Here is a 27294-nt window from a genome sequence, read left to right as displayed (position 1 = left end):
TTCATAACCCACTTGAATCTAATGTATGAAATATGATATGTCAAGAGCTTTGTAATGTTTTGAACAACCAATAAAAAAAATAAAAAGTAAATTCTCAACAATTCTAAATTTTCTCATTCAATTTGATTAAAAAATGCTTCCAATCTAAGGCAATTCCTGACAGAGAATTTGAAAGTGGAAAGAACAAAACAGAAAAAGAACTGAAAATAAAATAGGGACAATTTAAATCCTAGATTGGGCCCTGGAATTGGGAAGGTGAAGAGTAACATCAAAAGGTCTCATGACCCCTTTGTGTTATTGCCCTCCACCACCCTGCACTGGCTTCCACGTGAAAGGGACACAGATGTCTCCAGAAATGGGCTTCCAGAAATGCATGTCAAAGGAACTTTGGCAAAGTCAGCCACAATCATTTAGCATTAAGCACGGGAATATACGTCATAAAAGTTCCCAGTTGGGACATTTGTTTATGGGGTGAAGCAAGAATTGGAGAGGAACAGGTAAGACGGCATTCTCCAGGGGCCTGAGAAGGAAAAGGTTAGGAAGCAAAGCTAAAAGGACAGGAGCATGGTCGGAATCACCTCAAGCATCAAAGATGATTTTTCACTTGCAAAACTCCTCAGCAATAGCTTTCCATTCCCCAGAGCACTGACATCTGCCTAACACAGTCACCATGTTCTTACTCAAGGGAAAATGAGCAGAATGCCCAGGCTCATTCCTCTATGCCTATTGTGGCAGACAAAGTACGGCCTTCTACTGATACCCTCATGTGCAGAAAGCATGAGCTAGCAATTCTTTGGGCTCAACAAGGATGTGAATTTGTTCTGGAGACAGTGAAGTAATTAAGAGTTAAACTCCATACAATGGAATCTGGTAATAGGCTTTTAAACTGCTATCTAGCATTTATCTATTATCTTTAGCATTTACCAAATGCTAAAGCATATTTTGCAAACTATGATTAGGACAAGGAACAATAGTAGTGGTAGCAGCAATATTAATAATTATCAATATTAATGATTAACCAATATTGGCTATGTCCTACTACTTTAAGCCCTTATCTGCATCATCTCATTTATTTTTGCATTATCTCATTTAATCCTCACAATGACTTGATGAAGTAGGTTCTGTGATTATTCCATTCCACAGATATTCATAATAATGAGAACTCAGAGCTTTCTCTCACAAAGAATCCTATGAAAGCTTGCCACTGATACAACCATTAAAGTTTGTTTACTGGGTTTTGATGTTGTTTTATTTTATTCTTCACTGTTTAGCAAACATTTATATAAGCTTAATACGTGTGTCAGTGATATTGATCAAAGAATTTCATAAATATAAAGTCATTTAATCATCACAACTCTGTGAACAAGATGCATTTAGTATCCTCACTTTGCAGTATGCAAGGAAATTAAGCCTCTAATAGATGAAGAAACCTACTCCAAGACACAGAGCTAGTAAATGGTAGAGCTGGGCTTAAATCTCAATAGTCTGTTTTGAATGTTCTGAGGGGAAAATGTTTTATACATGCAGTTGTTGCTCAAGGATTTAGAAAATATTTAGTTAACTCATCCAATGTACTGGAGCAAGAAAAATGTGTATGGAACATGGGCAGTGTGAGGAGAGGCTGACAAGGGGGGACAGGCATTTATTGTGTCTCTCTTTTTTCTTTACCTCAAACTTTGTGAATGACTCTACCAAATTATCATGATTAACATTTCCTCTTATGGATACTAGGGAACCTAGTAATGATGACAAAATGATTATTGACCATCAACAGATCATCTAATATGTGTCTAATATGTGAAAGAATAGTCCAAGTGAACTTCAGTGCTAGCAGCTAAAGCTGACAGCTCAGATTTCATTTTTCTTAATATCTGTCTTTCTTCATATTTAGCAATGAAATAAACCACAAAACAGCTGGGTGTAGTGGTTCATGACTGTAATCCCAGCAACTCGGGAGACGACGGAAGGAGGATTGCAAGTTCAAGACCAATCTCAGCAATTTAACAAGGCCCTCAGGACTTAGTAAGATCCTGACTCAAAATAAAATATTTTAAAAAGGGGCTAGGGATGTGACTCAGTGGCTAAGTGACTCTGGATTCAATTCCTAGTACCAAACCAAACCAACCCCAAATAAACAAACAAAAGCACCACAAAACAAATTTCTACTCAACTTTGTAGGTGTACATTTCTGTTTAAGCCTTTCTATCCTCAAAGCATATGATTTTTGAGAACTCCCTTAAGTTTCTAAAAAGCCCAATCTGAAAACATCTTCTGAACAAGGAATTATAGCTACCCTAACACTGATACCACCCCCAACTCCTGTGCAAAGAGAGGAAGTTAACCTTTGCTAATGGAGTTTGAGCATCTGGAAATCCTTTAGTTGTGAGCCTGGTCTTGCTAATAAAAGAGCCTGAAAATGTCCTCAGTAGGGAAGATATGGGAGCTGTGCTCTGAGGAGGAAAAGAAAGTAGGAAAACCTAAGGGGAGAAAGTCCATTCATCCATAAAAGACAAGATCAAGTTTTGGGGGTTCTTGTGATACCAGGAACCACATGCCACCAAGTCCTTTGGGTAATAAGACCCATATCAGACGGTGTATCTAGAAGACTGAATTCACTGCTTGGTTAAGCTTCTATAAGTCCTCTGCTAAATCTTGGCTCTGGACAAAAGAGCCCACAAGTCTTTAAATGGGCCCATGATCTCGGAATGGCCATGGAGCAGAGGACATGGTAACAGACACATTGATTAGAAGCTAGTAGCCCTCAAAGTTTGGATAATAAAATTTCCAGGGTTGAGAGAGAACCACCCTTCCTACCAAATTAACCAAGACTAAATTTTCTGCTAACAGTGACACTGAGTCTTAAGTCTGACTTGATTTTGTCTTAAAAAATAAAATAAAGAATGAGACATTTTTATCCCTTAAATATCATGGAACAAGATAGAGAGGTATATTGCATTCTCTTTCCCAGTTTTTGAACATATGGTATTTACTAAATGAATTTAAATCTTAAGTTTTACTTAAAAATAAAACAATTTCTAATCTACTTCACTCTGGAGTCAAACTACGAAGACCTATAAATCCAACATCTGATAAATGACATAAACACTGGTGTGGCAGAATCTGAGAGATACTTATCAAAATCCATGCTCTCTTCTTCTGTGCACAGCTAGACCCTTTCCCAGAATTCCTTGCAATGGACATGGCCTCATGACTGAGTTCTAACCATTGGGATGTGAACAAAGGTGAGGCGCACCACTTCCCAGGATGGCTCATTAGAAACTTCCAGCACACCCCTTGTGATCTCTTCCCTTCTGGACTACTGGGATAGAAATGGTCCCAAGGTGACCTTCTGTTCTACATGTTGAAAATGTCAAGTCTCCTTCAATTTCCATCTCTGAATAATACTGATTAACAGTGTCTGCCATGGACAAGAATGCTCCCAATAGACTATTTCTTGAAGGAACAGGAGATAGGTTTCTGTTGTGTTCAGCTGCTGAAATTCTGGGATCACTTTGTTACAACAGCTAGAATTAACCTAACTAAGTCAAAGTGGCTGAAGCAACCACCACAAAACAAATCAAATCCCCACTTACCTACAATTGCCACGTATTCCTGTACTTTCTAAAGAACACCTTTCAAATTGTAGAACAGATGTAAGTGACCTGAATTTAAAATCCAGGGTATTCTCGGTCCGGGTCCTGCTGACCAACCAAGCCTTCATAGGCAGTGGCAACAGAACTGAGACGGGGCTTGTGAGGGCCGGTCAGGACTTACCCGTTGCTTTGGTCACCCAGCAAAGGGAACGAAATGCTGCCATTCGCATACATGGCAGAGATCTGATGTCATCAGAAAGCGGCGGAGGAGCGGCGACAGAAACAGTTGGTCTCCTGGTAAAGAAAGTGAGTCACAAACACCCGAGTCTCTCTCACTTTGTCATCAAGCCAGAGGAGCAGAGCAGAGCCGCCGCCCGAGCCCGGAACAGGCCCAGCGGCCCGCCAGCGTGACCCCAATTGGAGTAGGGGCAGAGCAGAGGCGCCATCCGCGCCCGCAAGGTAGGCAGACCTGCGGACCGGCAGAACAGGACCAGTGGTCCGCGGGCGTGGTAGGAGGGGCAGGGCAGAGCCGCCGCCCGCGCCTACAAGGTAGGCAGACCTGCGACAGACCAGCGGATCAGGCCCAGCGGCCTGCCAGCGTGGTACACACGTCACCCCAACTGGAGCAGGGGCAGAGCAGAGCCTTCGCCCGCGCCCGGATCAGGCCCAGCGGCCCGCCGGTGTGGTAGTCACGTAACCCCAATTGGAGTAGGGGCAGAGCAGAGCAGCCGCCTGTTCCTGCAAAGTAGGCAGACCTGCGACCGACCGGTGGAACAGGCCCAGCGGCCGGCCGGGGTGGTAGGCACTTCACCCCAATTGGAGTAGGAGCAGAGCAGAGCCTTCGCCCGCACCCGGAACAGGCCCAGGGGTCCGCAGGCGTGGTAGACACATCACACCAATTGGAGGAGGGGCAGAGCAGAGCCACCACCTGCACCTGCAAGGTAGGCAGACTGCCGCCCAACCCTGCAAGGGAGACTTTTCAACTATACAAGAGCAATATAAATATATAGGGGGAAAAAATTTTCAAAAATACAACAGTTTCACCAAGCAGAAAGAAACGCAAGCAATATGAAAAGACAAGGAAAGAAAGGACCACAAGCAATGCAGGTCAACTCAACTTTAGAAGACGTAACAGCTGCAGCAGATGGAATGTCAGATAAGGAATTCAGGATATACATGCTTCAGATGATCTGGAGTCTCAAGGAAGACATTAGACAGCAAAATCAGACAATGAAAGATCACTTCGAAAATGAATTACACAAACAAATCCAGGCAGCAAAAGATCAACTATACAGGGAGATAGAGGTTATAAAAAACAAACAAACAGAAATCCTAGAAATGCAGGAAGCAATAAACCAACTTAAAAACTCAATGGAGAATACTACCAGCAGAGTAGAACACTTAGAAGATAGAACATCAGACAATGAAGACAAAGTATTTCAACTTGAAAAGAACATAGACAGCTCAGCAAGACTGTTAAGAAACCATGAGCAGAACATCCAAGAAATATGGGATAACATAAAGAGACCAAACTTAAGAGTCATTGGGATACAGGAAGGTATAGAGCTCCAAACCAAAGGAATGAGCAATCTATTCAATGAAATAATACGGGAAAACTTCCCAGACTTGAAGAATGAGACAGAATCCCAAATCCTAGAAGCCTACAGGACGCCGAATGTGCAAAATCATAAGAGATCCACACCTAGACACATTATAATGAAGATGCCCAACATACAGAATAAGGAGAGAATTTTAAAAGCTACAAGAGAAAGGAAGCAGATTACATTTAGGGGTAAGCCAATCAGGATAACAGCTGATCTTTCAACACAGACTCTGAAAGCTAGAAGATCCTGGAATAACATATTTCAAACACTGAAAGAAAATGGGTTCCAACCAAGAATTGTGTATCCAGCGAAATTAAGCTTCAGGATGGAAGATGAAATTAAAACCTTCCACGATAAACAAAAGTTAAAAGAATTTGCAGCTAGAAAACCATCTCTTCAAAACATCCTTGGCAAAACATTACAGAAAGAGGAAATGGAAAATAACAATGAAAACCAACAGTGGGAGGTAGGACAGTAAAGGGGGGGAAAATAATCAAAGAGGAAAACAAACCATGTTTAGTAACATAAATAAACAAATATGGCTGGAAGAACAACCCATATCTCAATAATAACCCTAAATGTTAATGGCTTAAACTCACCAATTAAAGACACAAGCTAGTAGAATGGATCACAAAACAAGACCCAACAATATGCTGCCCACAGGAGACGCATTTGATAGGAAAAGACATACATAGGCTGAAGGTGAAAGGTTGGGAAAAATCATATCACTCATATGGACTTCGGAAACAAGCAGGAGTGTCCATACTCATATCAAATAAAATAGATTTCAAGCCAAAGTTAATCAAAAGGGATAAAGAGGCACACTACATACTGCTTAAGGGAACCATACACCAACAAGACATAACAATCATAAATATATATGCCCCAAACAATGGTGCAGTTATGTTCATCAAACAAACTCTTCTCCAGTTCAAGAGTCTAATAGACCACCATACAATAATCATGGGAGACTTCAACACACCTCTCTCGCCACTGGACAGATCTTCCAAACAAAAGTTGAATAAGGAAACTATAGAACTCAATAACACAATTAATAACCTAGATTTAATTGACATATATACAATATACCACCCAACATCAAGCAGTTACACTTTTTTCTCAGCAGCACATGGATCCTTCTCAAAAATAGATCATATATTATGTCACAGGGCAACTCTTAGACAATATAAAGGAGTAGAGATAATACCATGCATCTTATCTGATCATAATGGAATGAAACTGAAAATCAAAGATAAAAGAAGGAAGGAAAAATCATGCATCACTTGGAGAATGAACAATAGGTTACTGAATGATCAATGGGTTATAGAAGACATCAAGGAGGAAATTAAAAAATTCTTAGAGATAAATGAAAACACAGACACAACATATTGGAATCTATGGGACACATTGAAAGCAGTTCTAAGAGGAAAATTCATTGCTTGGAGTTCATTCCTTAAAAAAAGAAAAAACCAACAAATAAATGATCTCATACTTCATCTCAAAATCCTAGAAAAAGAAGAGCAAAACAACAGCAAAAGAAGTAGAAGGCAAGAAATAATGAAAATCAGAGCTGAAATTAATGAAATCGAAACAAAAGTAACAATTGAAAAAAATTGACAAAACTAAAAGTTGGTTCTTTGAAAAAATAAACAAAATCGACAGACCCTTAGCCATGCTAGCGAAGAGAAGAAGAGAGAGAACTCAAATTACTAGCATATGGGATGAAAAAGGCAATATCACAACAGACACTTCAGAAATACAGAAGATAATCAGAAATTATTTTGAATCCTTATACTCCAATAAATTAGAAGATAGTGAAGGCATAGATAAATTTCTTAAGTCATATGATCTGCCCAGATTGAGTCAGGAGGATATAGACAACCTAAACAGACCAATATCAATTGAGGAAATAGAAGAAACCATCAAAAGACTACCAACTAAGAAAAGCCCAGGACAGGATGGGTATACAGCAGAGTTTTACAAAACCTTTAAAGAGGAACTAATACCAATACTTTTCAAGCTACTTCAGGATATAGAAAAAGAGGGAGAACTTCCAAATTCATTCTACGAGGCCAACATCACCCTGATACCTAAACCAGACAAAGACACTTCAAAGAAAGAAAACTACAGACCAATATCTCTAATGAACCTAGATGCAAAAATCCTCAATAAAATTCTGGCGAATCGGATACAAAAACATATCAAAAAAATTGTGTACCATGATCAAGTAGGATTCATCCCTGGGATGCAAGGCTGGTTCAATATACAGAAATCAATAAATGTTATTCACTACATCAATAGACATAAAAATAAGAACCATATGATCATCTCGATAGATGTGGAAAAAGCATTCGACAAAGTACAGCATCCCTTTATGTTCAAAACTCTAGAAAAACTAGGGATAACAGGAACATACCTCAATATTGTAAAAGCAATCTATGCTAAGCCTCAGGCTAGCATCATTCTGAATGGAGAAAAATTGAAGACATTCCCTCTAAAATCTGGAACAAGACAGGGATGCCCTCTCTCACCACTTCTGTTCAACATAGTTCTCGAAACACTGGCCAGAGCAATTAGACAGACGAAAGAAATTAAAGGCATCAAAATAGGAAAAGAAGAACTTAAATTATCACTATTTGCAGATAACATGATTCTATACCTAGCAGACCCAAAAGGGTCTACAAAGAAACTACTAGAACTAATAAATGAATTCAGCAAAGTGGCAGGATATAAAATCAACACGCATAAATCAAAGGCATTCCTGTATATCAGTGACAAATCCTCTGAAATGGAAATGAGGAGAACCACTCCATTCACAATATCCTCAAAAAAAATAAAATACTTGGGAATCAACCTAACAAAAGAGGTGAAAGACTTATACAATGAAAACTACAGAACCCTAAAGAGAGAAATAGAAGAAGAAGATCTTAGAAGATGGAAAAATATACCCTGTTCATGGATAGGCAGAACTAACATCATCAAAATGGCGATATTACCAAAAGTTCTCTATAGGTTTAATGCAATGCCAATCAAAATCCCAACGGCATTTCTTGTAGAAATAGAGAAAGCAATCATGAAATTCATATGGAAAAATAAAAGACCCAGAATAGCAAAAACAATGCTAAGCAGGAAGTGTGAATCAGGCGGTATAGCGATACCAGACTTCAAACTATACTACAGAGCAATAGTAACAAAAACAGCATGGTACTGGTACCAAAACAGGCGGGTGGACCAATGGTACAGAATAGAGGACACAGAAACCAATCCACAAAACTACAACTATCTTATATTTGATAAAGGGGCTAAAAGCATGCAATGGAGGAAGGATAGCATCTTCAACAAATGGTGCTGGGAAAACTGGAAATCCATATGCAACAAAATGAAACTGAATCCCTTTCTCTCGCCATGCACAAAAGTGAATTCAAAATGGATCAAGGAGCTTGATATCAAATCAGAGACACGCCGTCTGATAGAAGAAAAAGTTGGCTACGATCTACAGTCGGTGGGGTCGGGCTCCAAATTCCTCAATAGGACACCCATAGCACAAAAGTTAATAACTAGAATCAACAAATGGGACTTACTCAAACTAAAAAGTTTTTTCTCAGCAAAAGATACAATAAGAGAGGTAAATAGGGAGCCTACATCCTAGGAACAAATCTTTACTCCTCACACTTCAGATAGAGCCCTAATATCCAGAGTATACAAAGAACTCAAAAAATTAGACAATAAGAGAACAAACAACCCAGTCAACAAATGGGCCAAGGACCTGAACAGACACTTCTCAGAGGAGGACATACAGTCAATCAACAAGTACATGAAAAAATGCTCACCATCTCTAGCAGTCAGAGAAATGCAAATCAAAACCACCCTAAGATACCATCTCACTCCAGTAAGATTGGCAGCCATTATGAAGTCAAACAGCAACAAGTGCTGGCGAGGATGTGGGGAAAAGGGTACACTTGTACATTGCTGGTGGGACTGCAAATTGGTGCAGCCAATTTGGAAAGCAGTATGGAGATTTCTTGGAAAGCTGGGAATGGAACCACCATTTGACCCAGCTATTCCCCTTCTCGGTCTATTCCCTAAAGACCTAAAAAGAGCATGCTACAGGGACACTGCCACATCGATGTTCATAGCAGCACAATTCACAATATCAAGACTGTGGAACCAACCTAGATGCCCTTCAATAGACGAATGGATAAAAAAATGTGGCATTTATACAAAATGGAGTATTACTCTGCATTAAAAAATGACAAAATCATAGAATTTGCAGGGAAATGGATGGCATTAGAGCAGATTATGCTAAGTGAAGCTAGCCAATCCCTAAAAAACAAATGCCAAATGTCTTCTTTGATATAAGGAGAGTAACTAAGAACAGAGTAGGGACGAAGAGCATGAGAAGAAGATTAACATTAAACAGGGATGAGAGGTGGGAGGGAAAGGGAGAGAGAAGGGAAATTGCATGGAAATGGAAGGAGACCCTCAGGGTTATACAAAATTACATACAAGAGGAAGTGAGGGGAAAGGGAAAAATAATACAAGGGGGAGAAATGAATGACAGTAGAGGGAGTAGAGAGAGAAGAGGGGAGGGGAGGGGAGGGGAGGGGGGATAGTAGAGGATAGGAAAGGCAGCAGAATACAACAGACACTAGTATGGCAACATGTAAATCAATGGATGTGTAACTGATGTGATTCTGCAACCTGTATACGGGGTAAAAATGGGAGTTCATAATCCACTTGAATCAAAGTGTGAAATATGATATATCAAGAACTATGTAATGTTTTGAACAACCAACAATAAAAAAATAAAAAAATAAAATAAAATCCAGGGTAAACCTTCTAGTTAGGTTTCATTTGTTCAGCAAAAATTCCATTGTATTTAATTAGTTGCCAACATTTATAAAGTACAGATATCTGTACTTTCATCTTCCAAAAAAAAAAAAAAAAAAAACTGGACAATCTGGCCACCTGGAACTTTATTCTCCTCTTTCTGTGAGTCAGGATCTATCCAGACCAATATGACTTATTCTGGCCTTCTTCCCTCTTCAACATTATTTACTTGGCTTTTATCTGCAGTTATACTTGCCTGGTGGATTATCATCAATAGCTAGGGATTTAAAAAAATATGCAATACCAGCTAGACTATAATTGCAATGAGTAAATTTGTTTTTAACTATTTACATGCTATGCCCTTGGTTTCTTTTGTTGGAAACTATAGAAACAGTCATCTAAAAATCCATTACTACATTTTCTGCTCTGAGATTGTTGAAGGTTCCTCCTCCCAATTTGTCCCTCAATATTCCCTATATGAAATAAAAGATAAAATTTCATATCAGAATTAACTCACTAGCAAGTAAGAGAGCATCCTCTTCTCCCCAATACAATAAAAGTTATTCATCAAATCATTTTCCCTATTATTTCAACTCTGGCTATTAGGAAGACCAAAGCTCTATTTCTGTTTCAACTGTATCAAATGGGAAGTTATGACTCACACAGGCATATCCTAATTCTTCCCCAATATTGCCATTTTATTTCAATATATATGTTTCTCAATTAGTGTTATTTATGTACTTATAAAAATTAATTATTTTGTACATGCATATCTTATAAGCCATCTCAAATCCTTTGTGAAATTAGAATATAAATAACTAAATATGGTTAAATTAAACATTATAGTTAATATTTAATAACAATATAAATTACATCAAGAGAACAGCTAAAATTTAATATTCATAAAGTATGAGGCTGTATACATCTGAAATACAAATTTTTATTTGATTTTGTTTTTTCCCTTTTGAAAATAGGATAAAACTATATATAAACAATCACTTAGAGTCTTTTCTGAATTATTTGATATAAACGAGAGAGACATGTTTAATTGTTGTTGTTTCCTTGACTTTCAAAATTAGCATTAAATGTCAGCTGTGGTATTTACACATTTTACTATTTATTTGTCCATTCATTCAGTAAGTCATCTATTGAACATCTTCTTTATGAAAAAAATAGGTGTGAATAAAGCCAAGTCCAGAACTTGGGCAACTTTATTGGAGTACAATAAAGACTAAAAAAGAGATCCATAGGATCTGCACTAGAGGGAGAGTTAGCTTCTCCCTAAGGGGTCAAGAGAGGTTTGTTACCTGGGGAAGATGAGCACCAGGTATTTAAATGTAAGTTGTGTGTGTGTGGGGGGGGGGGGGAGAATGGCCCCGTCTAAACCCTGAGGTATCCTTAGTGAATTTCAAGTCCTCAAGTCAGTACCATCACTGGGAACCAATTATCAATAGAGGGTGGGGAAGAGTGTTAGGAAATGATGATGTGGCCAAAGAGCAATAAGACACTAACATAACTGAATGTATTGTCTATGAAAACAATTCTGGAAAAACTATGCAAGGCCATATATGAACTTAGTCTGATTCCTTCCCTTATGAAACATTGATTTAATTTTGTATTATACATTTCACAAAAGATTTTAGTGTAGCTTGAATAGGGAAATATGAGGATCCATTAAAATAAGAACCTGAAAGATGTGGTAAGGAGAATTTAAGAGCAGAGAAGTAAGATGGAGCAAATGGGAAGATTGATTCACACAAATTGTGCCTCAACATAACATAATCAGGTATTAGAAGTAAGGTGCAAACTCACCATAACCTTTCTGGCAGTCAAAATACCATTTATGAAACCAAAAATGGTATCTACAAAGTAAAATCAAATCCAGCGCACCATGGGATCATCAACGTAGCTGGTACATAAAGACATACCATCTGATAAAATAATAAGTGACCTCAATAATATTCTGATGGTAAACACAGTACCAAGCTTCTTAGGACATAGACATCCTAATGCACTAAGTCATTAGCATGGTCCCCTACCATTCAATAAAAACAGCCTTAGGATACCTTGATGGAGTTTAGGAATGTAGCTCTCTGCTGATCTCACTTAATTCAGGAAGGATTTTAGGCTGGCTGTCTGAAAGAAAACGGCCTACATTGGATTGTCCTCCATCCTAAGCTTCCTCTTATCTAAGCTTTGAAAAGCTAAGTAGTGAGCCCAAATAGTATCTCCTGGTCAGCTGCTGGAGTGAAGTGAAGCACAGAACTCTCTGGCGCAAATGGCTAGTTGGGTTGGGGCTAGAACTGACATCCTCCTTTGGAACTGTGGGGCCTGAACTGATATTCTTGAATTTAAAGATGGCCTACATTCATTAATCTATTCACCTGATGATTTACTGACTAATCAATTCATTAACTGGTTCAATAAATACTTCCCCCAAAATCTACTACTGGGGAGATACAGTGAACTAGACCCCAGCTGTACCCCAAAGAAGCTCAAAATCCAAGGAGTGACAAATACAAAGGAGCGAACAATTAAATCACAAAAATACAATTTTGTGCAAGGCGAAGAAAGGGCTTAATCAGCTGGGCACAGCAGTGCACATCTGTAATCCCAGTGACCTAGGAGCCTGAGGCAGGAGGATCACAAGTTCAAGGCCAGCCTGAGTAACTTCTGTGAGACTTTGTCTCAAAACAACAACAACAACAACAACAACAAAATAGAAAGAGCCAAAGATGTAGCTCAATGGTAAAGTGCCTCTGGGTTTCAATCCCCAGTGCCTCTCCCACAAAAGAAGTTTTGATAGGATATGACAAAATTTCCCTCAGAAAAATAATCTTAAGTCTTTGATTAATAAACAAAGAAAGGGCAAAGCACAATAAACTGCTCTGGGAGCCTTTAATCTGAGTTGTTGGATGTACTACTGAGAACAGGTTGAAGACTAGGGAAGAAAATAGACTCAAACCTGGTCAGAAAAGGGAAACTGAGCCTCTTTGGTGCCTAGCAAAATCCAGGCTTGAGTGATATAAATGACTCACCTCATTCTTTTCTTCCCTGGTCTTCAGCCTTCTCTCAGTGGCTTTGCCCTTTCTTTGATTTTGTAGGAGGCAGGGGAGATAATATGATCCTGGTGGGGCTCCATGGTTTTATTTTGAATATTGCCTCATCAAGGTGCTATCAATTAGTTATTGATTGGGACAGGAACGTTTCATGGATCATGTTCAGAAAATAATTGGTTCTAGGTCATGAGTGACCTGCTGACATAAAGTGACAGCTCAGACCCTACACCCTTTCAGTCTCACGGAAAAATTAGGCAGCAATAATCGCCAGGAGGATTTGAAAATCTCTGTTATTTTTCTATAATTTTTAAACTCTCCAGATCATGCATAAGATCAAAAGATCATACAAATTAATTTACTGTCACAGCCAGCATATATGTGTGTCAAAAGTTCTGAACGGTAAGTGAAATCAAACCCAGAAATCGGGGCTCTAGTGTCAGGATAAGTGTATTGAAGACTTTTGCTAGTGTTTTAGTCAAGCGTTTTGCTGTGAGGAGGGATCCTAGTGTCTTTAACTCTCACTTCCTCATCTGATAGAAGAGATAAATACTTACCTCACAGATTGTTGTGAAAAGTAAATGACATAATGTGGGTGAGAGCATGTAGGAAACTGTATTGTTAGGTGACGCCAAGGTGTTAATTACTGTCACCTTAGAGTAGACTTAGTCATGACAAGCTTCAGGAATGAAGTGATGTTTCTAGAGCACACAGAAGTGTGGGATTTAGAGAGGAAGGGCAGGAAGATCATTTCATTTTTAGTTTATCAGTTGAACAAATGTGTACCTTGTGTTGAGATGGCTATGACCTCCGCTCTGTGTTAAGAATCAGTCCTGAGGTGTTTCCCAGGAGCAGAAGCAAGAGGTTCCAAAGGCAGGCCTCATCAGTAGGATACCTACCGGTCAGGGACAATGTTCTGGTCAGAATGCAGGGTCCAGGCTGAAAGCAGTAGGGGCTTTATTGGACAGTGCAGGGCTTTTCAGGTGTTACCCAACATCAGAACCACCTGGAGGACTTTTAAAAATCACACATTTCGAGATCCTTGCCCCCAGGGTTTCTGATGCAGGGCATATGGAATGGAGGCCTAAAATCTGCAGTTCAAACAAGTCCCAGGTGATACTAAAGATTGTGGCCCAGGGGCCACACACTTTGAAAACCACCTGAAGAATATAAGAATTATACCTTCTCAGATATAAACAATTGAATCTGGTTCTGACCAGCTTCAAGAAAAAGGAATTTGGGGAGGGTTGTTGGGTGACTCCCCAAAGCAACGGGAACCTGATTCAAAAATGGATCCAGGACAGTTCTGGTCTAGTAGAGTAAACTCCTTTGCCGCGGTACCTGGGCATCACAGGCAGAATAAATCAACTCCAACTGTTACTCCTCTCTTGTATCACCTGAATTAATTGCAGTTTCCCTGCAGAAAGGGTCTAATTGGATTAGGGCATATGCCCACTCCCCAGCTAGTAGCTGACAGGGTCCTTTGAATTACAGATCCCTGTTTTAGTCAACTTTTCATCACTGTGATCAAAAGTCCTGACAAGAACAATGTGGAGGGGGAGATGTTTGGTGCCTCATGGTTTCAGAGGTTCAGTCCATGGTTGGCCAACTTATAGCTCTGAGCCTGAGGTGAGGTGGGGGAAAGGCATGCCAAAGGAATGCTGCTCAGGACAGAAACCAGGAAACAGTGAAAGTGCTCCCAACAGGGACAAAATATAAACCCCAAAGACACACCCCTAGTGACCTTTTCCTCAACCCACACCATACATGTCTATAGTTAAGCCCAATTAATCCACATCAGTGGGTTAATTCACCAATTAGACTACATTTCTCATAATCTAATCTTCTCACCTCTGACAGTTTGTGCATTGTCTCAACATGAGCTTCTTGGGGACACCTCATATCTAAACCCTAACATCCTCCATGGCTGCACACAATGAGAAAGAAACAATTGAAAAGGAAATCTGGATATCACTGCTAAGGTATGTTAATGGATACTTAGATAGCAAAACAAAATAAAACCCAATAAAATAGCCCATGCAGGAAAAGATCAATTAGTAGAGGGTTTGGAATTTTAGGATGGGGAGAATCTCCTCATCCTCTATTCTGTTACTCCTGTAAATTCCTAATTTAGAAAATAGCAGTTTATAGCTTCTTTAGAGAAGCATCAGAGGACATTTTTGAAACCAATTCTTTAGGAAAACTCTCATTGGGATCAATGCTGATCCCTCCCAAGTCCTGTGTTCCTCACCTTGAGCTTTTAAGTCTAAGAGTATTCCCTGGAACTGTGGCTCAGGACCTTCTGGTTTGAAAGACACATCCATCTATCCTGCAGAATGAAGCATGCTATGCAATTCATTTGAAGGAATCCTTCATACAGATTTACTTAACTTTTTTAAGCTCTTTTTTAAATACTTCAAACATACAGGACAATATAAAGAATAACAACCCTTGAGTGCCTACTACTCAATTATGCAGATTTTCATTTCTGAAATAATACCATTGAATATTACTGAACTCTTGGTCCTGGTCAGGTCTTGTGGGAGATAAATACCCAGAGATGTCTAGGTGAGATGGATGAGTATTGGGAAGATAGACCTGTGGACTATTGCAGATAATCAGATCATTAATACAAAGTAGAGACACAAAGAACTATTACTAAAAACAAGCAAGGTATGGATTCAGCCATTTGGAAGGCATTAATTTTAAAATGATTTTCTCCTTAAGGTAACCTAGTCTTTACTCAAATTACCTTAACACAATTATCTTCAAGTGATTATAAACATTTTCTTGAAATATTTGCTTTATCCTATGTAAGTCTCTTAAGTAGATAAGTAATCATGTAGGAGGGAGTGGCAAATGCCTGGGGCAGCTTAGCCCCGTGGGTGGTTCAGTGTGGGTACTCCTGTGTGCACTGGGAGGGGCTACTCAAATATTTCAAAAAGTATAAGCTGTGACTAGGTGCAGTAAAGTTAATGGGATGATATTTTAATCTTCAAAATATTAGCAAATGAAAACTGAAATGTTAAGGCTTGCATCTTCTCTCCATTTCATAGGTATCAAGTTAATTATACAATAACATGATTCAATTATTGGGTTCTAGATGACTGAACTGAATAAGAGCAAGACTAGACATTGGGCTATTCATTTTCATGTTAAGACCATGTTTCCTTTAGACACTTTCTTACTTCACCTACAGTAGGGGTTTCCCAGAACTGTGTTTACTTTCTCTCTCCTCTTTTTTCCCTTGTATTTCTACTCCAAGAAATTATCTTGTGTCCTTTTGGTGTTATACCTTGTCAGTATTGCCTAGGATTAAAGTGATGCCTTATGTAACTGGCATCTTTAAGGAATACAATTCTTTCCACAAACTTTTCTAGATATATGAAGTATGCTTCTACAAATGTCACTGCAATTTTATTTTTAATTGGGCCATTTTAACAATTCTTTCTTTCTTTTTTTTTTCTTTCTTGGTACAGGGATTAAACCAGGAGCACTTTACCACTGAGCCAAATCCCCAGCCCTTTTAAAATTTTGAGACAGGGTCTTGTTAAATTGCTTAGGGCCTCCCTAAGTTGCTGAGACTGGCTTTGAATTTATAGTCCTCCTGCTTTAGCCTCCTGAGTCATTGGGATTATAGGTGTGTGCCACTGCACCCAGTTTAACAATTCATTTCAATGAAATCTGTACGAACATTGAATAGATACTATGAGAGGGAAAAGGTAAACTTGCTCTCTCTTCTCCAAGGAACTCATTCTTGTAGAAGAAACATATCACACCATATTATTCTGTTGTGGGGCACAGTGCAACAATTAACTGAAAAGAGGTGCAGAGAAATGTCATGAAAATATCGAGGAAATAGAGATAACTTCTAGGTTGATGGTTCTAGAAGAAATGATATTGATCAAGAATGGGAAAAATGTGGCAAACTCAGCAGCAGGGACAGGCATTCCAAGTGGAAAGGAATTACTCAAAGCTTCCAGGGACAAGAATGCTTGACTCCCTTGGGGGCTACAGATACATAATGGATATGAGATGGGAAAAGGGATCAGACTGAGGCTATATTTAGCCTGAGCAGTTTTTTAAGAATTTTTTGGGGGGCATATACATTCAGTTATTTTAGTGTCCTGTTGCTATTTGGGCACAGCATCATCTCCTGATACTCTCCCTCTGCCCTTTACTGACAGTTGGTACCCAGTGATGATGCTGACGTGAAATTCACTAAGGATACCTCCAGGTTCAGAGGGGGCCACTCGCGTTTCAACTCCTGGTGCTCATCTTCCCCAGGTGACAAGTGTTTCTGACCCCTGGGGAATAGCTGTCTCTTCCTCTAATGCAAATCCTATGGATCTCTTTTTTTAGCCTTTATTGTATTCCATCAGCTCAGTTGCTCAAGTTCTGGACTTAGCTTTATTCATACCTACTCCTGTCACAAAGAAGATGTTGAATAGATAGTTTGTTGAATGAATGGACAGATGAGAATGTATAAATGCCACAACTGCCATTGAGTGGCTACAATGAACCCGGCACTGTAGTTGGTGTAGTGGATACAAACACACATTCTTGGTACTGCCCTCAATGATCTTCAAGTCTAGTGAGGTTAGATGTATGAACAGATATTGTCAACAAAATGGAGATATTGAGCTTTATTAAACAAGCAATAGGCCACCCTTTGGGTTTCTCTGCAACAAACTGCAACCTGGCTTAGTATGTCAACAAAATGAAACCTAACTTGGGAGTATATATATTTTTAGTAGCACACTTTAATTATACAGGACAATGAGCTTCATTGTGGCATATTCATAACATAGAAATAACATGTATATTATTTATCCTATCCCCCCACCCCCTTGCTTTCTCTGACCCTCTTCTTCTACCACTTCCCACCGATCCCCTTTCTCTTCCTTAGGACCATTTTTTTTTTTCAGAACAAACAGCTGGGTTACAGCCAATCACAGGTGTGAAAATGACCACACCATGCTCATATAAGGCAAATGTTCATCATTCCAAGCTCAAATAACATGAAAGTCTAGCTGCCATTAATCAGGTGATTTTTCTACTTTGCTTCTATGTTCAGCCTATAAAACCTTGCTGCTCATGTTGCTGCTGGTTGGAGCCCTCTGGACCTCTTCTGGTTTTGAGTGTTACCCAAATTTTGACTTGTTCTGTGTTCAATTTAATTTGTCTAAAGATTTCTTTAATAGCTATTATATCCAAAGTGTATAGGAACCCAGAGAAAGTAATCCGGGGACTCAAGTTGACCCAGCATGGTGTTCTTGCAAGGAGAGTTAAGAGTTATTTGGTCAAGGAGGAGAGGGGAAGATATTCTGATCAAAAGAATACTGCAAGCAACATCACAAGGCATAATATGATACTGTATGTATAAAGAAGGACAGAAACTCTGTTTTACTAGAGTGGAGAAAGGGGAGGGAAGGAGAAGAGGAGATGAGAGGTAGAGGCTGTGTTTGGATACTTCATCCAGAGTGGAGGCAGGGAAACCAGAATGGTCGAGTCCTACAGGTGTTACATTTAAGAAAGTACAGTTCAAACAGGAATTCCAAAGCTTAACACGACACTCAAACAGGAGTTCAGGTACATACTGCCAGTCGACTCTTATTAATCCTTCTTATTATTATTTCCTAGTCTTCGGCACCTCCAGAATTTCCAAGGGCCTTTTAATCTGACCCTGCCTACAATGTTCCATTCTAAACACCTTGGTTTCTTAATGCTTTTTGGCCATTCAAGTAGGTCACATTCTGTCTGTGAATGTCATCCCTTGGTTCTGTCTGGTTTTCTGTACCCACTTCAAATTTTCCCCCCTTTGGTGCTATGGATAAACTTCACGTTCTCATGCATGTCAAGTAAGTGTTCTGCTACTGAGCTACACCCCAAACCCTCACTTCAAATCTTTACACATGGATTTTTATCCTTTATCTTCTTAGCAAACAGGACCTAGTACTGTCAGAACAAGTGGGCCACTTGTTCCTGGGGGGCAACCAATAAGAAGCTATGAATTCACATACATTAATTATTTGGGGCCAGTCAAAATAAGATGATCAGAAAGAACCAGGAAAGTAGCAGTATAATGGAATAAAAGACATAGAAGTAAGAGGACTTGCAGAAATATACTGAAGGATTAACAACTAATTGTAGTTAACAACTACATGTAGGATGGAGGCACAGAGAGATGGGATTTCACAGCTGTTTTGTAGGTGAAACATAGAATAGATAATAGTAATGTGATAGTAATCTCCATGTCTGGGATATATAAGCAAAGGGACCTATCCTGAAGTTGGGAATAGACAATCATAAAGTTGACTTAGTGTCTGCTGAACTGAGGTGTCAGCAAGATACTTCCGTCATGTTTAAGAAGCACAGTGCTTCAATTTAATACACTTTGTTATCGGTCTCCAAGTTTGTGTATTGTAAAACATCTTTCAGGATCGAAAAAAACACCTTTGGGGATTGGTTATACATGGATAAATCCTATAGGAAATAAACCCATTTGACTTAACTTTGTTTCTGGCCCCCCTCCCCTGTTTTAGAATACCAATTAATATCCTGTGGAATGTTTTCTCTAGAGACAACGTTCTAAGAAATGCTCATTATAACATTTAGGAAGTGGTAATCAGGAGATGATTAAGGTAGAAAGAACTTGGTGGGGGTGGGGGTGGTTGTTTGTTTACGTGGAAGTGAGAGCTGAAGAATTATGAACTGATGAATCACCAAGAGTGAATAGAAAGTGAAAAGAAGTTTGGAGATAGAACTTTTAGAAAACTCTGTTTGACACCAAAAATGGCATGTAGAGAATATTACTTGAAGAGTTGTGATCACAAAATCATGGGTTTCATAGTGTGACAAGCAATCTAATATTTCTTTCTTTTCTTTTTTGGGTACTGGGGACTGAAACTAGAGGCACTTAACCACTGAGCAACATCCACAGTCCTTTTTTTTATATTTTATCTTGAGTCAGGGTCTCACTAAATTGTTTGGGGCCTTGCTAAATTGCTGAGGCTGGCTTTGAACTTGCCATCCTCCTTCCTCAGCCTCTTGAGCCACTGGGATTACAGGTGTGCACCACCGTGTCTGGCTTAATCTAACACTTTTAAGATCTGTTTTTTTTTTATCTGAAGAATAATGCTCACCTTGTTGAGTTGTAGTGAGATTTTAAAATAGATAATATAGGAAACATTTCCGTAATAGAGGAAGATACTGTCTACTTTTAATAATACTATTAATATGGTTTTCATTTAAATTTTTCTTGATGAATTTAAGCAAAACCTTAATGAATACACTGCTATATTGAAGCCTGGAAGTTGGACAGTTATATATGCAAAATCTCAATACACCATACAAGGAAGCAATCCCAGTTCAGACAAGCCTTGGACAGCAGCTACATGACAGAGAAAGAAATCCATAGAAACCAGGTGATTAGAGGAAGATACCACAGGAATTCCCCCAAGGCACCAGTGACAACATTTTTTTTTCCTGTTTTTCATGATTGCTGGAAGATAATATCAGAACCTTAGTGAATATATCTGCTCTCCTCTAAAATTTCTGGGCTCAAACCTCCATGCCTATGGCTATAGGTAACATTCTGTCAGCTGGGGATTTCCTCTGACAATAGTCATTACCAGGCACTCTCAGGGGTCGGCCAAGGGAGAGGCATTTGCAACAGAATTTTGGACTAATGAGGCATACTTCTGTTAGAATATGTCACCATGCCACAGATGCAGGCATGAGTCATTTTTCGTATTGGTCAAATGAGCGTACGGGCCACAGATGATTCTGAATTTAGAGTTAAGTTTCTGCTAACTGCCACAGCAAATCAGCCTTTCTTTTCTCCAGTACAAAAATGGGAAAATTATTGAGATTTTCCCCAGGTCAGTTCATTTCAAACCGTATAGGATACGCCATCAGAATTTGTTATTTTGCAGTCTTTTCTGCATGTTTTCTGGATTGCAGCCTCTTAGGTGTTAGGTGCGAATAACTTAGTGGTCTTAAGATTGCCCATTTAACATGGCTGGCCATTTAATCAAAAGGTCACCCACAGTGGCCAAGATAGTTGGAGGATATGAATAATAGGATGGCAAGCAAGTCTTTGAAGACATTCTTAAGACACTAGGTTGGGTGACTGGCCTGTGAGCATGAGAATACAGGGGATGTTCACTAGTTGTCCTCTTAGCAAATATAGGCTGAAGTATAAATAAAATTTGCCCTAGAAATTCATGAGGTCTCACTCAGGAGAGCATTTGCAGGAGAAAAAGGACATTTCTGTGCTCTGATTGGTTTATGGAGTCATTTGCCTCAAACTCGCAAGACTGGGACAGAAGGAGTATTATGGATGACATGCTGCTCAAAGTGTGATCCAAAGACTGGAAGCATCAGCGTCCCTTGAATCTGGAATCATGTACATGTGCAAATCCTCATGCCCTACCCTGGGTATCCAGGAAACAGAATCTGTGGGCAACTTGCTGTAAGAATATTTCTGGGTAAATTTTACATACATGAAAGCTTCAAAAACATTGCCCTAGACTCATTTAAATTCAATGTGTCAATAATTGCCATAATATTTCCTTCCATCTGCTCACTAATCTAGACTGGGCATCCATTTTTACCATTAGTTTCCAGTTGTCTTATTCCTCAGAGGCCATCAGGATAGACTTGATTAAACCATCTGACTACATCCAAGAGCTCAGTTTGTCATTTTTATCATCGACAAAAATGAGAACTTTATTTATGGAGGGCAGCTCTGTAGAGGCAGTGTAAGTATTGATTTTTAGTCTTATGATTGGTTTGCAGTGGGCAAACCTTATTTATAGCTTCTGGCAAATTTCTGTCATTTTCAGGATGACAGTAATATAAGTAAAGGGATGGAAAAAGGAGAAAAACACTTACATAGGCTATGAGTTGCTCCTCGGAAGCTTTTAATTCAGCTTGCAGGTTCTCAATGCACTGAAAGGGAGAAAAGGTTAGAAACCAATATAAATATTCAAAGCATTCCAGAAATAAATATGTACTAGTTCTCAAGTCTTGTGAGTAATAGTGGTGGCACTATTATCTTAGCTAGATGTTTTAGATCATCCCTTCCACCCCTGCACCTGTTCTGTTCATTCTATGGAAGAGCCTGATGTCAAAACACACAAAAATGTTAAGAACTAGGAAAAGGTTGGGAGAAATATTAGCTTACTGTGCTAATATTAATGCCAATACTTATATTATAACACACACATATACACCTTTACATTAAAAAAGTCCATATATTTCAAAAGCAGACACAAATCCTTTGGGTTAAACAAGATGCAAATGATATAATGATAAATATATAAAGGTCCAGAGATTAGTCATTTCTTATAGTATAACTGATTAAAAACATATGCCAAATTTTATGATGCACTTGTTTTGGTACACAGAAACTATTTCTTGCTTAGGTTCAATATCAAAAAACAAAAAACAACAACAACAACAAAACCTAAGAAACAATTATACAGCTAATACCATTTACGAAATAAATATAATTCAGCTAACATCTTCAAAGAATACAAACCAAACAAACTTTAAAATGGAGCTAACTAAATTAATTTTTATGCCAGTATTCACCAGGGAATAAAATTACTTTTATCAAATACAAAAGTTGTTATTTATCATCATGATTTTAAATATGAACTGTCAACTGCTAGAAATGCTTTGCAGAATTGTACAAGATTAGGTAACTTTTGAAATAAAGATGATTTTTCCTCCACAACATACCTGGTCTTTCAAAAGAAGCATCTTCTCATGCTGTCCCCAAATGGCTTCCTTATGGTCCAGAGCCTTTAGTTTTTCCTCCAGCCAAGTAATTTGTTCGAGAAGTTTTGATTTTGTTCCTTCAGAGACTGCAAGCTGAAGATATTTTCTTATAAGAGTATGTAAGCACAATGATATTTTAAAAACTCCCTTTAGAGATAAACTTATAAATGAACTGCCTTTCTAACTATTACATATGAAAACACCTTCTAGAACATTCCTCATAGATGACAAATGATTTGAGAATGAAGGAAAATAATGTTTTAATTTATTTATAATGAGTAAGATCTTTCTAGGTAAAAGATGAGACCACATTGTTAGGATGAGCAGAGAAATTTCCAGTGCAGGGATCTCAACACTCACCATTGTGTCTTGAGGTTGTACTTATTCAGCTGAATCTGAAACCTGTATTGTGGTTTACATGTGGTTCTAGAAACTTAACTCTTGAAGGAGAACAGCCTTCTAGAAGGCATGGGAGGTCTTATTCCCTTGAACATTCACCATAGAGGCAGCAGGGTGGTTGGAGCTAAAGGGAAATGCTAGAATTTCAACTTTAAGTTTGATCAAAATCAGATCTATGCAAACCAAACCCAAAAAATTCCTACTTATGTCTTTGTCTTTGTTTTACTGTTTGTAGATTCCTCCTGAAGAAAGGATAGTTTGATGGTCCCTCCTCCCTCAATTTCCTTGGAGATCCTCCTTACTAGACTTTCCTTTTTTTCCCCAATAGCTGATTGTGCTTTCCTCTACCTTTGGCAACTCTTCTGAAAGTCCCTGGAAAGAGACACTCAATTTTGTAATCACTGCAATCCAGCATGCATCCTCTGCACACAGAGGATCTGTCCGTGTCTCTTTTGCACTACTCTGAATGCCATTACAAACCAGAATTTTTCATCTTGAAAGCCTAGCAAGTTTTTAAAAGACAGTTTACCAAATGAAGAGGTCAGTTTGTCATGGAAACAGGTGAGCACATCATACATATTGTAATCTGTGGCTCCAGCTATACAATCATTCATTTAACAAGTGTTTCTTCTGTCGGCACTCTCTACCACCATTGTTATGTGCTGGGAATTATGAAAGGACAATCTGAGGTCCAGAAGAAACTCATGTGCTGTAAAATCCTATTATGCCTTTTGGCTCTCAGTGATCTGGGAGACCTGCTGTGGTCCTCATAGTTACTGGCATGGTTGGCTCTGGGGTGCATGGTGGTTCAGGCATGTAGTCTGGCTTCTCTGAGCACCCTTCTATTTTATTAGAGATGCAGAGTAGTGTAATGTTTAAACATACAGACTCTTGAGTCAGACTCTTTGAATATAAATCTCAGTTTTGCTAATAGCTATGGCATATGGGCAAGTTGCTAAGACTCTCTGGGCTTGATTTTCTTACGTATAAATGCATTGGGGATGAAAAGAATGTTTCTTAACCCATGAGTTGTTTTTGAGGATTAAATTAGTTTATAAAAGAAGAAACATTCAGGACAATGCCTGGAACATATTGAGTACTTAGTGGTTATTTTAATTATTCTTCTTCCTTCTCAAATCACAGTGAGCATTCATATGAGTTTCATTTAAATATTATTTATCAAATTGCATCATAGCCTCCATAAACTGAGTAAACTGGGCACCTTCAACTCAAACTGCATTTGGTTTGCATACTTGCTACCACCTCTAGTCTTCAGAGAATACCTCCTTGTCTAGAAATACTTTCTTTCAAATATATTCTCTCATTCAGGCCCTTTTCTTCCCCCATGTCCTGTTTGACTTGTACTCCATCCAGTCTCTACAATGTTGTCTTTCTTTAAATCTACTGTCTCTTGTTTTCAAGTCTTTATTAATTCACTTGAGATATTTTATTCATTTGTTAAAGAACTAATTTGGAAATTTATAATAAGTAAGAATTTAAAGATAAAAAATGAAAATATTCATATCTTAAAAAAATTTAGGTAGAAGGCAAGACACTTTAAAAGTAACTATTATACAATATGAAACTGTATGGATAAAGAACAATATTAATGACTATTAACATTTGGGAGTATGTACTATGTACCAGACCCTCTGTGAGCCTTTCTCGTCCTCTTTGCTGATGATTGGCTCAAAAAATCAGGCCTGAGCTAATCTGAGTCTGGCTTTCCTCTGGCAACAATTATTCTATAAGGAAAGTGACCTAATTTGGATTACTCATAGTGGACAGGAGGAATTTTAATGAGTTGGAGAAACATTCTTTTTCACCCACCAGATGTGAATGCTATTGTAGCCATCCTATAAACACTGGGGAAAACAGGCATTTGATGAAGTCACACTCAGACAGGAAGAGTGAACTGGAGAAACCCTGGGTTCCTGAGAGCATTCTTGAAGTGCTTTATCCACTGACCTTGAAGTACACCCTGACTTGTGACTAGCATATATGAGCCAAGTTTCCTACTACTTGTTGCTGTAAGGATTCTACTGATTCATTGTCTGATTCCAAAATTCTATGCGTTTGACCACAAGTGAGGAAAGTGCATGAAAAACAACTGCAACTCACCTATTTGGTAGCTATGCCGTATCAGGCATCCTGCTAGGTGACAAATGTTACCTTATTTCATTGCTCAAAACCCTGTATGTAGACTTGGTTATATTTTTGTTATTGCAATTTTAAAGATTGAAGGTGGATTTTAAAGATTCAGGGGTAAATTAATTAGCGTAAGACCCTGTAGCTAGTCATGAGTTTGATTTGGACCTACATTGGTCTGCCCTCAATTGCTGGGTTCCATATCATATTCACACCCTAACTCTGAGGCTACCTGCCAAAATGAGGCCTGTGATGTTTTGGACCTTATTTAAGTGGACTTCAGCATGTTGACTTATCCATTTGAAGGAATTTATTTTCTTTTCTAAGACTGAGAGCTCTCTGCTTTGCCATCTTGCTTCCTATTTTTGTTGTTGTTGGTGGGGGGTGGGTACCAGGGTTTGATCTCAGGGACACATACCACTGAGCATATCCCCAGCCATTGTTTTTTTTTATTTCTTGAAACAGAATCTCACTGAGTTGCTTAGAGCCTCGCTAAGTTTTGAGACTGGCTTTGAACTCGTGATCCTCCTGCCTCAGCCTCCTGATCTTCTGGGATTATAGGCATGCACCATCATGCCTGGCCTTGCTTCTTTTTTTATATAGACACCAACTTCATCTCTTTCCTTTCTTCTTAGAACAGTTTCTAACTGAATGTCCCTTTGACTCAGAAAAGTTTAAATCAGATTCAAATTAACTATAAGAAAACTTGACTAGGAGTCAGGAGACCTATATTTTAGTTTTACCCCTATGATTCACTGACTCTATACCCTTGGTACCCATTTTGGACTTTACTGTGCTACCTTTATATATTGTTATAGGGTAATACTCTAGTTTCACACATTGAAACTAGATTCTAAATTCCCAAGAAGAATAAATACAGAATTCTGTCAAAAATTACAATAAGACAATCAAATTGTCCAGGAGCAAACTTTGCTATGATTTTTCCATTTATTAACTTTTTGAACTCTGATTCTTAATTCTCATATGTATCATCACTTCACAAAAGCAAGACAAAGGGATTTGATTGCTCCTTCCTCATGTAGACATGTTGTGGCAAGGACTGGTGATTTACTGTTGGATTCCACTATACAATTGTAAAACTGTTTATTACTACAGGACAATTAGTATTTCCCAGACCCTTTGCAAATGACCCATTCAAAAGAAAAAAATGGCTGGATAGTCCAAAAAGAAGAAAGAGAAAGAAATGAGTTAAAATAAAAGTAATATTATAAATAAAATTATATTTCTGAGATTTATTTTTTTTAATTTAAGCACTACATAAAAGATTATGCTCTACTGTTAAATTATAAGATGTTAGCTGCCATCTTGAATTCACTATAGTATCTTGATGGGTCTTTTAGAGCCCTTCGAAATCTAATTCTCAATTCAGGAAACACTTAGGAATTCTGCCTAAATTCACATTCAATTATGGGATAGGATGCAAGGCATCAAAGTAAGAGGAAATCCAAGTTAATAGCTGGAAGATATGACAGTTGAATTTTTTTAATTTGTTCTAATTAGTTATACATGGCAGTGGAATTCATTCCACTCATTTTACATAAATGGAGCACAGCTTTTCATTTCTCTGGTTGTACACAATGCGGTACACACTATTTATGCAATCATACACATACATAAGGTAATAATGTTGTCTTAGTCCACCATCTTTCCTACTCCCATACCTCTTCCCCTCCCCTCACTCCCCTCTGCCCAATCCAAAGTTCTTCCATTCTTCCCTTGTCTTACCTCCCCCCATTATGAATCAGCATCCACTTATCAGAGAAAACATTGGGCCTTTGTCTTTTGGGGATTGGCTTATTTCATTTAGCATGAGGAAGATTTGGGCTTACTTTTTCTTCTCTTAGGTGCAGGGTC

General features: G+C 38.5%; 1 protein-coding gene across 2 annotated transcripts in view; it reads right to left on the bottom strand.

Moving 5' to 3' along the window:
* Ccdc192 (coiled-coil domain containing 192) overlaps positions 1-27294 on the bottom strand; it is a 200760-nt gene that overhangs the window by 123982 nt on the left and 49484 nt on the right. For both annotated transcript variants that reach the window (XM_046460444.2, XM_058584214.1), the window contains 2 exons: positions 22834-22965; positions 21982-22038 (listed from right to left, as the gene is read on the bottom strand). In XM_046460444.2, coding sequence (XP_046316400.1) covers positions 21982-22038; positions 22834-22965 — 189 coding nt within the window. The remainder of the gene's footprint in view (positions 1-21981; positions 22039-22833; positions 22966-27294) is intronic.

The sequence above is a fragment of the Marmota monax genome, unplaced genomic scaffold (assembly GCF_021218885.2).
Source record: "Marmota monax isolate L192 unplaced genomic scaffold, Marmota_monax_Labrador192_F-V1.1 WCK01_AAM20220418_F8-fsc00006, whole genome shotgun sequence".
Taxonomy (NCBI): Eukaryota; Metazoa; Chordata; class Mammalia; order Rodentia; family Sciuridae; genus Marmota; species Marmota monax.
The sequence above is the reverse complement of the archived record's forward strand: the minus strand, read 5'-3'. Positions and strand labels throughout refer to the sequence as shown.